Source organism: Poecilia reticulata, chromosome 14, assembly GCF_904066995.2.
Source record: "Poecilia reticulata chromosome 14, P_reticulata-male-v2, whole genome shotgun sequence".
Classification (NCBI taxonomy): domain Eukaryota; kingdom Metazoa; phylum Chordata; class Actinopteri; order Cyprinodontiformes; family Poeciliidae; genus Poecilia; species Poecilia reticulata.
The window spans coordinates 15,880,287-15,896,692 of NC_088843.1; the positions used below are offsets into that span (position 1 = coordinate 15,880,287).

Below are 16,406 nucleotides of genomic sequence, written 5' to 3' on the forward strand. Positions count from 1 at the left end.
ATGAAAAGGAGAGAGCATTATAAAAGTAAAAGGGACAGAAAAATGGAGCGAAATTGCACTTCTTGGAATCGCCGTGCTACTCGCGTCTCTCACTCCATCACGTAAATGCATTACAGTGTTGGGCAAGAAAAAACAAAATGAACTCCAGTTGTGCTCAGATGTGTCTTGGTGTGTCAGAAATGAGGAAAGAGCAGAGAAACAGTCTGGGCTGATGGCTGCGCCGTGTCACAGGGCTGCCTGAGAGAGGCAACAGACGCCGGCACTTAGCAGACTCCCTCATGCTCGCTGATCTCCTGGGGGTTGGCTGATTACTGTGATTCTGAAATTACAGTCTTGATGAGCAGGAGCATTTCAGGAAAAAAAAAAAAAAAATGCTGGAATGGAATAGAAATGGGTCAGGCTGGGACTGAGCTTCCACTCAAAAACTTGGATGGGAAAAAAAGGAGACTGTGATACAGTGAAGCTGGAAAACGTAAAGGATCGCAATCATATTGGTTTTATTGTGATATGATCAGACGCTTTGATGAAATATATGTTTATATATAATGACGAAGGCCATACTTTGAAAAAATAAAGAATAAAAGAGAATGGCTCTCATAATATTACGAGAATAGTCATGTGAAAATAAAGCCGAAAAAATATGACAATAAATTGATACTTCAGGAAAATCATCAGTTTTACGAGAATAGTCATAATATCCCACAAATAAAGCTGAAATAATAAGGATAAAGTCATAATATTTCAAACACAAAGTTGCACAAGAATAAAGTAATATCACAAGAATACAGTTATGACTTTGTTCTCATTGTTGTGACTTTATTCTCATACAATTTTATTCTTGTAATTTTATTTCAACCCTTTCATGCATGAATTATGATACTTTGTGTCAGGATTTTTTTCACATTTTTTTATTTTATGGCATTAAAGGTAGGAAAAAAATATTTGTAATTTTTTTTTTTTTAGGTGATCAATTGTAATTTTCTCCAAATACAAAGTTGTTATTTGAAAAATACATCAGTAGTATTGTTCCTTAGGGGTTATCTGATGTCACAATATTTTTTTTTACCTGTAAGTGTCTTCTACAGTAGAAGGAAGGACCGGGTCGGTCGGCATGGGTTTTTTGTCCGTCAGCCATATTGGATTTAACTAAAATTATTTCTTGCATTTGCAGCTGATGACCAGCAGTTGATACTGTATTTTATGATGCATTAGCGTCCACTTCAGTGGTCTGTGTGCATTTATAACATAAAAATCCACAAGAAGCACAAGAAAATGACTTGGACAGCTGTCCACTGTAGTGACCAATATGCATGAAAGGGTTAATATTTCCTTAGCATGGCCCCAATACTCTGTCATAATATAGAAATTAAACCATAAAAGCAGTATGTTTTGCAAGCAGTTCAAAATAAAACTTCAACACTTCATTTGTTCTGATTATGCATTCACCACTCACCAAGAGTCAGCCTCTGCTCTTAGTGACCTTAACTTCTCCATTTAACTGCTGGTTGGCAATGCTCAAAAGTCTCTAGTTTGTCAGCAGTCGGGTAGTAAAACTCAAACACATTTAATTCAGCTGGCAGGCACTGACAAGTCTGCTGTTAAACCAGGGCAGCAGATTGCATCTTAAATTCATTCGCATTACAAGATCAGCGGGGCAAAACCACTCAGCCGCAATCTGTCTGCAAGTCTGACAGTAACCGACTCTTCCTGATGGTGAAAATTAGGCGAGATGGCTGTGTTTAACACTCTGCCGCGACGGCTGCGTTCTGGTAAAGCACGCAGGGCCGCGCTGTTGTGACAGACACGTCTTCGCGGGGGACGAGGGAGAGGGGCGGGGAGCTAGTTCATCAGCAAATTAATGGCGCAGTTCATCCTAATTTCCCTTGAAGACAGATTTGCGCTCGAGGAGAACAAAAATATTCCCCCGTGAGTGAAAAAAAAAAAAAAAAAGAGCTGGAGATGTGGAATTTTATCTGCTTGCATTGAGATTGTAATTTTGTGTGTGTCCTGAGATCAGTACTTACATTTCTGCGGTCCAGTGTTCATCTGCGTGTGGGGGAGAAGCTGGAGGGGGAGGTCACCTGGCCCTGGCAGACAGGCCAGCATTTCACACAGACACTAATGCAACATGGGACACGCACTTCTCCTCACACTGCACAGAGAGAGAGGGAGGGAGAGAGAGGGGGTAGAGGTCAGACATAACTGCGAGGCAGCACATGGTGCGTGGCGATACAGAGCCTGGGTCTGGACTAATAGAAGTCTGGAGCTGCTCCCTGGAGGCACGGGGCCAGGGAGGACATAGTTAGCTTTCAATTAGAAACTGATTCACACCTGCAGCATCAGGTAAGGTGACATTTGAAGCCAATAACAACTTCAATTAAACATCAAACAGCTGAAGTGAAACGGGCAGACTGGGCCTGAGGGACTGGCTGTTTTAAATCGACCCAGTCTCCCCGCCTTCTCCTTCGACTCGCCCTGCATGCAAGCTAGTCAGACCCCGCTACCAGAGCTTTACCTCTGCACCCGGCGCAGACCACGGCAGGAGAAATCATTCACTCAGGTAGGTCGTCCGGCAAAGTTTCCACATTTTCAACAGACTTCAGTGGATATATATTTGGTTTCGGTGCATTTGTGATCGCCCTCCTCAACTTTGACACCCCTCAATAAATTCTGCTGGAGCCAGTTTCCTTTAGAGGTCATCTAATCAATAAACTAAAGGTTTTAGGTGAGGTTTAAAACGGTACGAGTGTTTGGAAAACTTAACACTATATCCAGGGTTGCTACACGTTTCCCACAGTAAAATTCAAGAACTTTCTAAGCATTTTGAAGGTAAATTTTCACACCACTGGTGCTTTCCACCAACCATGTTCTCACAGCTCAATGGTCTAGGAGAGTTAAAAAAAATCTAATAAATATTCCCACAAAGAGAAATAATTTTGGAAATTCTGACTTAAAACAATCACTTCACTGCCTGAAGTGATTTCACTTCAGGCATTGAGAAAAAAATGTGTATGTGTCTTTATTATCTTCAAATATCTAGTTTCAAGTACAAATAACCTTAAAAACACCTACTTTGAAATTCAAGCATTTATGAGAATTTCAAGCCTCCAGTCAAACCCAAAAATATCTCCATCATGAAACATTACAGCATCATGAAGTGGTGATGCCTTTGTTCAAAAAGGAAGCCAATGAAAAGATGAATGGAGCTCAATGCAGAGCAACACTGGAAGAAAACTTGTTGGAAGCTGCAAAAAGCTCGAGACTTATCCACAAGTAGCCTGGTCTGCAGTCAAACGAATATTTCCTCCACGTCGTTTTAAAAATACTGTACCCACAGCGTCCATCTCAGGAGAGTTTTCATCCACATAAACCCACACGAATCTGCCTCAATGTTTTTTTAAACATGCCAAACACGGAGGGGGCAGTGTAGCACAACGCTAAACCTGTCAGCCAATCGGATTGCTTCAGAACAACCAAACTTCCTGTTGGGAATTAAACATGACGCTCATTTGTGTGCACAGACACTTTTAAATAATGTATTAGAATCTAAAGTTAAAACACCATGTCGATTGAGAATTGTGCCAAAACATATATGTTGATGTATTGGTGCATTATTTGTTTCAGACTGTAATGCACAAGACCGTAAAAATCTGCTTTCTTATGTACACAATGCCAACATGGAGCTCTCTCATATCTCCACCGTTTTCAGTGATGCGACAAAAAGATGTGGCTGAAAGGCCAAAACGGAATTTCTTTTCCCAGATATCCAGCTAGGCCCAAGGCGGAGGTTCTGTTCCAGCTGGTCAACAACCCTAAACATATGGGTGGGTGATGTGTCAATATTAGATCATCAACAGTAAGGAAGTGTCTGGCAAAAAGCACAGAGACAGTGGAATCCTCTAAAGGGCAGATTCTATGCATTTGGATTTCATTTTTAGGATCGGAAAACGTTTGCATTTGCTTGAGAGAATATTTCTGAAAGACCTGGTGGATCTCAAGAACTAAAAGAGACCTTTGTTTTAGGGACATAAAAGCAGTGGAGTTAATGTCAGGAAAATAGGAGGACAGCTGTAGCTCCTATAAATGTCAGCCACGTCGTACAATAACTCTGTACAGGAAGGAAAGGGGAATAGTTAGCCATGCTCCACTTGGCTTGCCGCTGTATTCCAAACACAACAGATGCTTGCTTAATCAGCACCGGGAGAACAGTCAGGGAGCAAATCAAGTCTACAGAGTCCGTGCCCTCCCCGTTAGCTGTGTGGCATCAGAGGAGGGCGGCAAGTGTGCGCAGACAAAAAGCTTCTATGAGAGAGGCAATTACCAACAAAACAACCTTGGCATGCCTGCCTGCCGCAGGGTGATGGCTTAAAAGTGTCTTCCCACCCGCAGGGAGGATAGACAAGAGGAGGAAAGAGTGACAAAGCCGGAGAGAAAGGTGGCAAGACTGAAAGACGGGTGGCTCTAAAAGAAAAAAAAAAAAAAAACAAGAGCTCAAAAAGGTCAGGATGACAGCTCATTTAAATCCTCCCAGTGAGAGAAGAAAAACAAGGCTTAATGAAGCTGCCAGTAATACACAGATACCTGAGGGCGTTGCACCTCGGGGTGCAGCAGGGGCACAGTGGCAAAGGGGAGGCAGGGAGAAAATGGTGGGTGGTTAGCAGTGGGTGGCGGAGCTGCTGTCTTCAGACGGATCTGGGAGCCTTAGAGGTGCTGCGTCACCTTCTCCGTTCCCCTGATCCTCTGCCGCTTCAGCCTGGACGGCCATATGGCGGTGATCCCTGCCCTTGATACGGCGCGTCACCATGCATTAACTCTAATTGGCCTGATATGTTATTCTTTTTTCCCCCTCCAGCCTTGGAGGGGTTTTTAGGTACGGAGCCTTGATGTCAGCAGGCAGGATTTCCAGCACTCGTTTATCTGGTTGCCAAGATTTCGCAAAAAGATAACAGCAATCTCTCTGACAACAGGCAGATTCAGGGGTGGAGGAGAGCGGAGTATCAGACGGATCAGAGTCTGTTTTTCAAAGCTTCCAGAAGCAAAAGAGAAAAAAACAAACAAAAAAAAAAAAAAAATTGTCGCGGAGCAGAAATGATGCTGGGACGGAATACAAAATGGTAACGTCTCTACCGACAATCTGAGGAAAAAATGCATTTATCGCATCGTTTATCATTTATCGTGAAAATCTGATTTAATGTCTCAAAATATTTCAAACAGTATGGTCAAAAATGTTATCGTTTGCTCCACAAGAGCATCAACAAACAGTAAATTAAAAAATATGATTAAATGCAGCAACTTTGTGCAGCTTAGTGATATTAATCACACTCTTCTAATTAAGCGGCATCCTGAGGAAACCCATTTCTAATACGAGTTAGGGGGTAATACTCAACTTTAATTATGATATTTTAATATTGTATTGTAGCTGTGCGTCACAGCAATTACAACCCCACAAACAAATACTGCTCTTCAAAACATTCCTGTTTATAATGCACTACTTCAGAACAGCAGCCACATAAAGAGGAAGGATTGGTATCATTAAACTGAACATATTTACAGATTTTAGTCATTTTTTTAGATGTATTGCTATTTAGCGACACCTTCATAAAAAAAAAAGAAAAAAGCTGAGAAAATGCAAAAGAAAAAAAAAAGAAAAATAAATCCCGACAATACGGACAGTTTTTTGGGTTTTAAACATTAATTGGAAATTATGGTGACAATGATTAATCAGAACCGCTATCATGATAATCTTATATTTTCAAGAACTGCATTTGTGTTTGTCATCTATGAGCCACACAGTTACAAATGAAAAAAAAAAAAAAGTTAATCTGGCTTTTGTTTCATCACAATCTTTATCGTAATCACAAAAGGCACCACAAAATATCGTGATAAAATTCTAAGTTCATTTTGCCTACAAGTATACACACATCCCTCAACACATTGCAGGCATAAAAACCCCACACATGCAGCAGACTGCCCCCGGTGCCCTCCTGCTGCCCCACAGCGCCCCTGAATGTCAGAAAACGGTGCGGCGGGGAGCGTAGCGGCAAAGGTCAGTCTATGGTAATGCCTGAGCTGACTGTGCTTTACAGCGCAGAGGCGGGGGGAGATGAAACCCGACAGACAGCAGCCTGACGTCCGCCGTGACATCAAACCCAGCAGCACACACACCGAACGCAGGCACTTCCGACAAAGCCACAAACCCCCGCGGAGGCTTTTTAGCGCCGGCTATTTCTCTGTGAAGCTGCTGGTCGACTTGACCCGACAGCCAAATCCAGACAGGAACTCTGCTAGTTATAAACTGGTGACTCCGAGTCCTAATTGGTTTTAGCTAACAGGTATTCATCTCTGTGTCCTGGTGGCTTTGTGATAGAGAGTCAAGCCCCCACCTGGCATGAGAAGAGACAGAGCTGGGTGTGTGGAGACGCAGCAGGGCCAGCTGGGCAGGCCTGTGGAGCTAAGCCAGGCGGCTCATACTATCAACCTCGCGCAGACAGACACCAGGGGGTTCTGAAAATATTACTTGGGTCCCCACGCCCCCTGTGACTCGGCAAGCCTCCGCCAGCTACTTATAGAGCTGTAATAAAAGTGTGTGAATAACTGTGGAGCTTCTATTATAGACAAATAAAAGCGAGCAGACGAAAGCAGGACTTGAGCAAGTGATGTGCATGGCTTGTGTCATGTGTCAAATTGCTCCCATAAAAGCTGACCTATATTTTCTTTTCATTCCTCGGCGGGGAAGGGAAACGAGAAAGTCATCTGAAAGTGGGGGGGAGAAAAAAAAAACAGAATAGGAAGAGGATCAGGAGGGATGGAGGCCATTGAGGTGGATTACGGCTGTCACTCCCATACTGGGCCTCCCAAAGTATTCACACCCCATTAGTAGTTACAACCACAAGCTGTTTGATTGTCATCATAAATAACACAATAAAACAGTTGCCTATAAGTGAAGTGGAAGGAAAATTAAATGTTTTAGTTAATACACGATGTTATCGTCATTGGCCGATATTGGCTGTAAAATTTTATATCGGACATTCCATCAAAACAACAATATAAAAGGAGTTGATTTTATACAACTAACCAGTGACAATGATGCCTGCAGCACAGCACCATGTCAAACTTGCACAGTTTGAGTGTTGGCATCGTCTTAGAGCAGATTAATAAATTTGATACAATACAAGTTGAAAGTGTTACATAATTTTCAGTCTCCTTTTTAACATTTGCATTTAGCATTATACTAAATTATCTTTTAAAATTTAGACAAAGATAATGCAGTATTTTAATTCACAGTAGAGAAAGCCAGAAAGTTTCAGGAAGTGGGTACAGGAGGGGGGGAAAAAAAAAAAAAAAAAAAAATCCATCGGTATTGCATCGGTCATCGGCTAAATGAGTTTTACTATATCGGCATTACAGATAGACCAAAATCTAATATCATGCATCCCTAGCTTTAAATTTGTGTAATGAAACAATTGGGGATGTACTGATGGGAAGATTTGGGCCTATACCGATATTAATAGTTCTATGATGGTACATGACCGATATTGCATGTTATACATATTTCACAATCCTTTTGACACGGAGGAAAAAAAAAACGACACTGCTGACTTTACCACCGCTTCTCTGCTTCAGCTGAGCAACCCACAATCCTTTGCAGCATCGCTGTCACATGACCAACCTCTTCCCCTCCCCTTCCTGAAAACAGCAAATAAATATCAGATATCAGCCAAGTTTTATCGGACCAATACCAATATGTTAAAAAATAATACCGATGCTAGTGCTGATGTATCCTGCATCCCTATACAACAAAATTGCTCAAATTTCTTTGTTTTTCCACCAGAAACTGCAATAAAAGCATCAACATTTCTGATTGTAACTTTATAAAATGTTCTCCATCAGGTACTAAAATCACAGAAGAAAATAGCAAAAGGCAAATTATTGGTTAAAATCTCCCCAAACAGTAATGAATGGGTTCTGTAAAAGAGAAATCAGCTCATTAGAGGAAGATAAATAATATTGGAGAAAAAAAAAAAAAACGAAGGGAGGCAAATTAGATGGGAACACGTTTGTTTGTAGTTTGAATGTTATTTTTTTCTTTACCAATTATTAGAAAAGGCAATTAGAAGAAGCCAGTCAGCACACTGCACATGACTTGTGCTCATGGCTAAAGGAGAGTGGAAGAGTGGAGGAGAAAGCAAGCTGCTGTTATTTTAATTGCATGTTTACCCCCAGGTTATGGGTCTGAAATGGAGCCAAGAAAGGGGGGGGGAAAGCATGTAGCTGCCGACATTCAGAGCAACTTCACCGTGTTGATTCTCTCAGGGACAGAGGGAGTGAAATTACTTTTCTTTGCAAGGCAAGTCTCTGAATAGGAGATAAAGAAGAAAAAAAGGAGCACGAAGATGAGAACGGCTTTTTACCGTTGAATACCGAGCCAGAGTAGTTTGTCAAAAAGAAATGGTTGAGGGAAGGGAGGGTTCGCCTTGGCCGTCTTGACTGTAGAAAAGAAAATCATTGTTTGTTAAGACCTTCATTAGGCTATTAGGCTTTAGACCGTGAGATTGAGAAGGATTTCTGCTGCTTTGCAGAGGATTGTAGCAAAGTTGCAGCGGGTCATCGTTTCACACAATGCATATTGACGACATCCAGTTTGGGGGGCAGCTCATTGGGGTTTTTTCAGGCGGGAGAGAGCCCCTCATCACTCTACGGCGATTGATTAGTAGAGAATTTAAAAAGATGACCAACGACAGAGTTAGGCTACAATGTTACAATATAGCGCAGTGCAATTTCTGCTCAGACGCTTTTACTTCAGTTAGTTCCAACCAAAATCCAACCAGGCCAATCAATTACACTCAGAAATCAGCCAATGTCAGAGTCCAAGTGGGGTGGTTACATAAAGTCTGAACGATGCAGTTCTGTGAAAGCCTCCGAAGTTTGTTAAAGAGAATTAGTGAAGACGAAGAAACGCAACACAGATCAGGAGCATTTCTGTGGATCATTTTCAAGTTTAGGCCATAAAATAAAATCCCAACATCTCAATAAGCACAGCGCAGTCCATCTAAAAATGGAAAATGTACAACAGAAGTGCAAACCTCCCAAAACACAGAGGACACAACAAACAAAGAAAAGGTTAGACCAAAACTCAACTTTCTGGCAAACATCCAGAAACGTTGTGTGGTGGAAAAACTAACTACACATCGCCATGAACCAAAGATGTTGACAAGTTATTCCTCCCAGGTCCAGGTCAGGTCTCTTGTTACCAATATGAAGCAATGTGTCCTCAAAAACAGGTCACCTGGTCTGGAGAATTAAAGCTAATTTTGATCGGCTTTAATTAATGTTAATCTAAAAGTAAATAAAAGCCTAAAATCTGCACCGCTCCATACATAAAAAGGCATCTAAAATATGATGGAAACAAACTAGAGACTGGGGCAAGTTCACCTTCCAGCAGGACAATGACTCCATGCTTACCACCAGGAATACTTTAAATCAAAGCACATTCATTTACTAGAATGGCCTAGTAAAAGTCCAGACCTAAATAAGGGCAACATTCTATGGCAACTTTACACTCTCCATCCAATCTACAGCAATATGAGCAAAAACTGTCAGTCTCTATATGTGCAAAGTGGTAGAGCTATACCCCCGAAACACTCGAAGCTGCATTTGCAATGAAATGCGACTCTACAAAGTATTGTGAATTTGAAAAAGTTCAAGTGGTATGGATACTTTTTTGCAAGGCAGTGTAGCGCCTTAATTGAGAGTCAGTAAAATGGTGGTTTCTTGTGTGTCAGGGATAAAACTGTCAAGCAGCGAAACTGCTGCGGTAGTGTGGGAGAGAAGGAAGACAGCTACAGGAAAGCGCTCTTCCGCGGAGGGAGGGGAGTTGGTGAGCGAGCTGGGGAGACGGTGTGAACGCTTCATAACTGACTGATGAAAAACTGACAGTTCCCAGAGGTGAGGTAGTGGATATGGAGCGGAAAGAGACAGCGTGCCCCTGGAATGCAGCGCAGTCCGACGCCAGAGCAGCAGCGGCAGCGTCTTTTTGCATACGCGGCGGCGTCACACATGGAAAGCTGCTTGGAAACTATGAGACTTCTTATCAAACTGACCTCATCCCTCCCTGCTTTTTTTTGGATCAGCAGCTCAGATCCTCATGCATGATGACCAAGTTTCCTCGCAGTGGAAAAGATGACGGGAATGATAGGTGAGCCGATGAGAGGATGAGGCAATGCGCTTTCTCGGCTTGGCTCTGCCACATGGTCATTACTAGTCTACCACACCGGCGGTGAAGATGTCCCTTCTTCAGCCTGCGGTTGGCTTCCTAGCAGCCACTTAAGGCGGCCCTGCTTCCCAAAGAGCCCCGCAAATGTGGAAGGCAGCGCTAAGTGTGCCCAGTCATGTCGAGGCCAGCCAAGGTCAGGTGGACAGGCAGGGAGCGTTGGCGGTGCCATGAATGCCAAGCGGCCGGGGCCCCCAGACTGCACCGACTGACAGACGTGTTTACACCTGACAGAAAACGCCGTGTGCGCCGGCTGCCAAAACAGAGGCGATCCAGAGCGTGGGGTGCCAGCTTAGTTATTTATTTATCCGCTGCAAATCCACGGAGAGCAGAAGCCGGGCATGTCTCTGTGAGGAAAAAGCCAACCTACTCTGAGACTTGACAGACTTCGACTATTTTAGGGAGGAAGGAAAAAGAAAAAAAAGAAACTGCTCTCGTGAAGCAACATTAGAAGATTGGAGTTTGATTTAGTCGTAGCGCATTTCACAACGAGTTCTGATTAAATACGGTCCTTCAGTTTAATAAGCCGTTCCACAATCATTCATGATAAGATTAAGATTGGGGGAGGGGGGCCGGTCTTCATTAAAGCTGATGACAGCTCAATGCAAACAGCTGGAGACCAGAGGTGCACAGTAGAAGTAGATGCTGAGGATGTCATTCGTTTTCCAGCTGAACAATCAGAAACCAACAGATGGAAGAAATGCAAAACCCGACCTGAAGAATGAAAATCGGAGCAGATCAAACATATTAGGACAGCTTGTGGAGACGTTCATGGTAATCTGGCCCTGCGATCGTACGCTCGGAGCCAGCGCTCATACATATGCGAGAGACGCTGCGCCTTTCATCTCCTCGCTGGTGCCCAGCATCTGCGTCATCTTTACAGATCCTCACATCACACCAGACAACAATGTGCCGGGTCACATTAAGATCTGTCAAATGCCAGACTGGTGGGGTTGGTACAGGACTGGAAAACCACGATGAGACTTTTTAATTCTCCATGATCTGATCCTGTAAAAATACGAACACCGACAGCAGTTTGATTCAAAAACACTTTATCCCAGAGTTAAATGTTGGCAACTCATAGCATCCAAGTATCTTTGAAAACTTGATGTGGACAGTGATGCTGTGAGAAGGAAGGATATACAGTAGCAGCCAGTCTCTCAGCAACTCTGAAGAAGCCTCTGACTGAAGACTTACCGTGTGGCAGTCTCATGACAGTCAGTCCCACCCAGATCATGTGATTGTTACGGCACCAGCATAATTTACGCTCGTGGTGTGTTTAAAGACTGCTTGGAAAATCATGTTACCACATCTTGACTAAACAGTTTTAACAGCTGGAAAAAAGTGTGGGAGACAGGGAGCACAAGAGAAGCAGGGAACATCCCAAATGTACGATGCGTACACAATGAGAAAATCCTACAGCACATCTTAAAATGGTTCCAACAAAAAGAAAGGTAAACGTTACCGTTACACATGCTTTTTTTGTGCAGGTTTGACTTTCAAGAGACGTCATGAAATGATAAAATGGAAGCGGCTAAGGAGGTTGGTCAAAATTTAGCTTAAATGGAGTGATTAGGAAATTCAAAAACATTAGAGTGATCAGATTTGTTGTTGGTTAGACTGACAGAGACGTGGATGTGACCCTTGCCCTTTATGATCGATCAAAGAGATGGTTTGAGCTTCCATAAAACCTCCTTTTATACTCCTCTGGGATTCAGTGCTGTAGTTATGCATCATAACTGTTGAAAAGTACAAAAATGCAAATATTGGTACCAAATATTCAGCCCCTCAAAAAGAAGCGATGAAGTCTAATCAAATCAAAGCCAACATGAGAGTTACTCCAACATGCTGCCACCGTTTTGGATCACCAGACTCTAAATCACCTGCCATAGGAACTGAGGCAGGTGGTTTTTCAAGTTGCGTGCCTTGTGTGATTACGCTGACAAACTGCAGAGTGATGATTTAAGCAAGACGAGGAAACGTAAAGCAAGCAGACAATCAGGACTTGCTGATTACATTCTGAAAGACACAGCACATTGCAAAAGTATTCCCACCCCTTGACCTCTTCCACGTTACAACCAGAAACTTCAATGCATCCCGTCGGGCTTTTATGAGATAAACCGGCACAAAGCATGATTTAACTGTGGAGGAAACAAAATTAAATCGGACATAAAACAGAATTAGAAGATCGTAAACCACATAAGACAATGTCAAATAACACGAGCCAAGATTGAGCAACACCAACTATAAAAAGGTTTAAAAGCAGATGTCTGAGTTCCTTCTCACTACTCACTGTAAGTGAGGCAAGCTTTTTTTCCCCCTGCTTAGTGGGAAATGACTCAATGTGCTTCAAGCTAAAGTGAGGTAGTATTGTTCCAGCTGGCGGAAAAAAAAGGGGGGGTATGAAGATGGAGTGGTTTGATTTCATTTGTTAGCAGGTGCATCCATTTTGTGTTCTTCCCAATACCCATCTCGCCTCTCTCAGTCAAAGCGCTTATCAGGAACTCGACACCCCGGCGACAAATTGAGCCTGCGATTAAAGGGAGAAAGAGGGGCGCTTTGTTAAGTGCTGCTGATTGGGATCCCAGGCTGGCCTTGCACATGTGAGACGTGTGTTTGTGCATGCATGTATGCCTGGTACGGAGCCAGGAGCCGAGCCGAAACCGCCTCCTCCCCTCCCATTTTCCAGGTGTTCCCACGGCTTACGTTTCTGCTCAGAGTACTCCGCAAACAAGTCCAAATCAATGCAGCTGTTCGTCTGAGTCAGCCCCCTCGGTCGCCCGCATGCGTAGGGAACCGTACAAGCCCAGAGTTCACATAAACAGGAAAAATTAACCTCCTCTGGCATTTCCAGTGCATTCCTATCGACACGTACGCTGTGTTTAGCAGAGGTGGGGAAAGTGGAGGCTCTTTGTCCCATTCAGACCCATATTATTGACCCAGCATTAACCAGTCCTGGCCTGTTTGCAAGCATTGGGCTGATTTAAGGTTGGGGGGGGTGGAACAGCTCTTCTAGGCAGAACCGTGCAGCGCCGACTCTCACAAATCATCCTAAAAGGGTTTAACACACACACACACACACACCCACCCTCCAGGGTTATATAGGCATTTTGTGAAAGATTTATTTACCGTGTCATTTAACTGGTGGCCTGTCTGAGTATAAATCAAAGCTTCATGATCAGACATTTCTGGAAAGAAATATGCAATGTGATGCCAAAAAGGAAAATGTATATGCATTTGTTACAAAACATCTGTGGAGTAAGAACGCAAGTGATTTTGTCTCATCTGTGAACACCGACCTCTAAAATGTAACATTCCATCATATAAAGAGTAATTTTATCTAGGGCTGAATCGATTAATTGGATCAATCAATTATTGAAATAATCGTCAACTAATTTAGTAATCAATTAATTCTTGGCTTTAGCATAACTCTGGAAAAGGTCATTTGCATTTCCATATTCAGCGCTGTAATCAACACAAAACTGTACAAAAATATATACATTTTGCATTCAAGATGCAGAAAAAAAACCCGTCTATAAATATTTTCTACTCAAATAGGCAATAAAATGCTTAGATTTTTTTTATTTATTTAAAAATAGAATTTAATTACTTCATATATTTTTGTGCATCTACAATGTATTAAAGTTTAAGTGGTGAAATGAAAAATCTGCAGAATGTCGCAACATTTTTTATTCAGTTACTCTGATGATTAATTGCCCAATCACTTACTAAAACAATAATTAGTTGAAGTCCTAATTGTCAATCACAGAGATTCACCTCTTGAACACAGATTACAGAGATTTAGATCTGGTACCAACCCGTAGGGTCTTCCTAATGAAAAGCCTAACCGCAGTATGATGCTGCCACCTGCACGTTTAGCAACAAGGAAGACGTTTCAGGGAGATTTTGTCGTAGTTTTTCCCCTTTAAACTACTGACTCAGGGTGGTGCAAAAACCAGGGAATGTACAACTTTTTTCTTTTTTTTTTTACAGAAGCTAAAAACAGCTGAAAACCGTGATTGCAATAACATACATAGTTCAGGTTTACCAATAGAGTCATTGCAGATGGGTGTAGCAGCACGTGTTGCAGTGGTTCTGGAGGAGCCTGACAGAAGGCATTCACTTGTTGAGCTACTGAAGATGATGATGCTCAGGGTTGTCCATAATGATGTTGAGTCCATGAAGCATCCCCAGCTTTAGATTCTCAAGAAACTATCCATTTCACCTCACAGCTACAAAATCCCAATAAATACATTAAAGGTTGCGACTTTAATGTGGGAAAGTTCAAAGGGCGTGAACATTTTTGCGAGGCATGGTAAACATTCAGCTTGACTGACGTACTCAGTATAAAAGTAGCTATAAATAAACTCCACACATATACATGTGGCAAGCTCAGCTGCTTCCACAGGAGCTTGACCTTCAATGCGACCAAACGAACATCCTCGTATCTGCAGAGCAGACGAGGAGAAGAGAAGACTCCTGCTCCACCGCAGGGAGGACAGCATGCCATGTGCTCCCTGGCCCCTGGCGATACAAGACATCTGCGGTCGATCTTTGGTCTGCTGCATACATGTGAACACCTCTCCGCCCCCAGGGGCTGGACGGCACGGTGACTCCGTGGAGAATCGGGCAAACACGAGGCTCGGCACAGCAAACATCTCACCTCTGTGACTGCATGGGAACATCTGGCCCTCACAGCCTCAAAGGGCCGTCCGTCTGTCTAAAACGTGAGCCTACACACAAGGCTGCTGGTGTATCGGGGGGGTTGTCATGGCACCAGCTTTTTTTTTTTTTTTTTAAACTCCTACACAGGTACTGGTCGGTTTACAAAAACAGTCTCTGCAATATCAGAACAAGTAAGTAAGCTGCTGAGCAAGCAAACGAGGAGCGAGTGATTTACCAGCTTTACAAGCCAAACCAGAGGAAAACTTGATGTCTATCTATTGCAGCAAAACTGTGGTAAACAGGACAAATATTGAGATTTTTTTAAAAATCTAACAGATCAACAGCTGTAATGTGAAAGTCTTGAATGTTGCTGCTGTTATGGTCGATAATTGATTTATCAATACTGTACATATTTTATTCATTCAATTCATTTTGACGACTTGGGGGGGCACTTAAGACTGCTTCTCTGCTTCAGTTAAATTCCCCACAATCCTTTGCTGCATAGCTGTCACATGACCAATATTATTTATCGGAAGATACAGATGTTAGAAAATGACTAATATTTGTCGTCCATAATTATTTTGATACATAGACGAATTGGTTACTTTGTTGCTAAATGCTTTGCACCATTTGTCTCCCTGCTCTATATAGACAAAAAGTCCAACAAGCCAGTTGATTAGTTGGGCTATCTGCTCACATATAGTCTGCAGTGAAACACTCTGCTCATTTTCCACAGAGACTCTAATTTTGAAACTTTTTCCTCAATAGGAGTGATCTACCTTTAGGTTCCACATGTTTTTAGTGATGGAATATTTCTAAAAAAAATAAATAAAATAAATTAAAAAAAATATAGAAAATCTCTTTGGCGACATGGGGGAAAAAAACAAAACAAAACAAAAAAAAATAAATAAAAACGACTATTGGTCGTCTTTCAGCCAGCTGACAGAGTGCAGGGTAAGACATGTGCCAAACAGAACTCGGCTCGGTCTTTTTCTTCCCATCTTTTTAAAAAGGGACTTTAACAGTAGGAACAGTTTTACGTATGAAATGTTTTGAGGTCGAATACGGATCATTTTCCTTCCGCAATGAATAAAATCAAATGATTCAACTGGTCAGTTTTAGTGCATTAAATCCAAGAAATTACCAAAATCTGCAGTGAGTGCAAGGACAGGGCTAGAGAAGATGATGGTGAAATGTCTGAATTGTAGGCCTGATTTACCTCCTAAAGAATTGCCATCATATCTCACTATGCATTTCAAACAAGAATAAAAACTGTAGGACTTAATATCCAGTAATTAGTTTATGTAATCACATTAATGAAAATTAATGATAAATTATTAAGTATTTAGGTTCATCATTCCAACAGGTGAATTTTTTTTTTTTTTTCAATATTTTTGCCATTATTAGCTACGTTGTTCATGTCAGTCAAACATGATGCAAGTAAACTTCTGAATATGGATCCAATTGTGTT

The 16,406-nt window shown here is 42.2% G+C and overlaps 1 protein-coding gene across 2 annotated transcripts in view; it reads right to left on the reverse strand.

Moving 5' to 3' along the window:
* The window catches only part of fam222ba (family with sequence similarity 222 member Ba), a 47,674-nt gene that overhangs the window by 10,889 nt on the left and 20,379 nt on the right, over nucleotides 1-16,406 (reverse strand). For both annotated transcript variants that reach the window (XM_008428082.3, XM_017308649.2), the window contains exon 2: nucleotides 2,025-2,152. In XM_008428082.3, coding sequence (XP_008426304.1) covers nucleotides 2,025-2,106 — 82 coding nt within the window. In that variant the 5' untranslated portion in view covers nucleotides 2,107-2,152. The remainder of the gene's footprint in view (nucleotides 1-2,024; nucleotides 2,153-16,406) is intronic.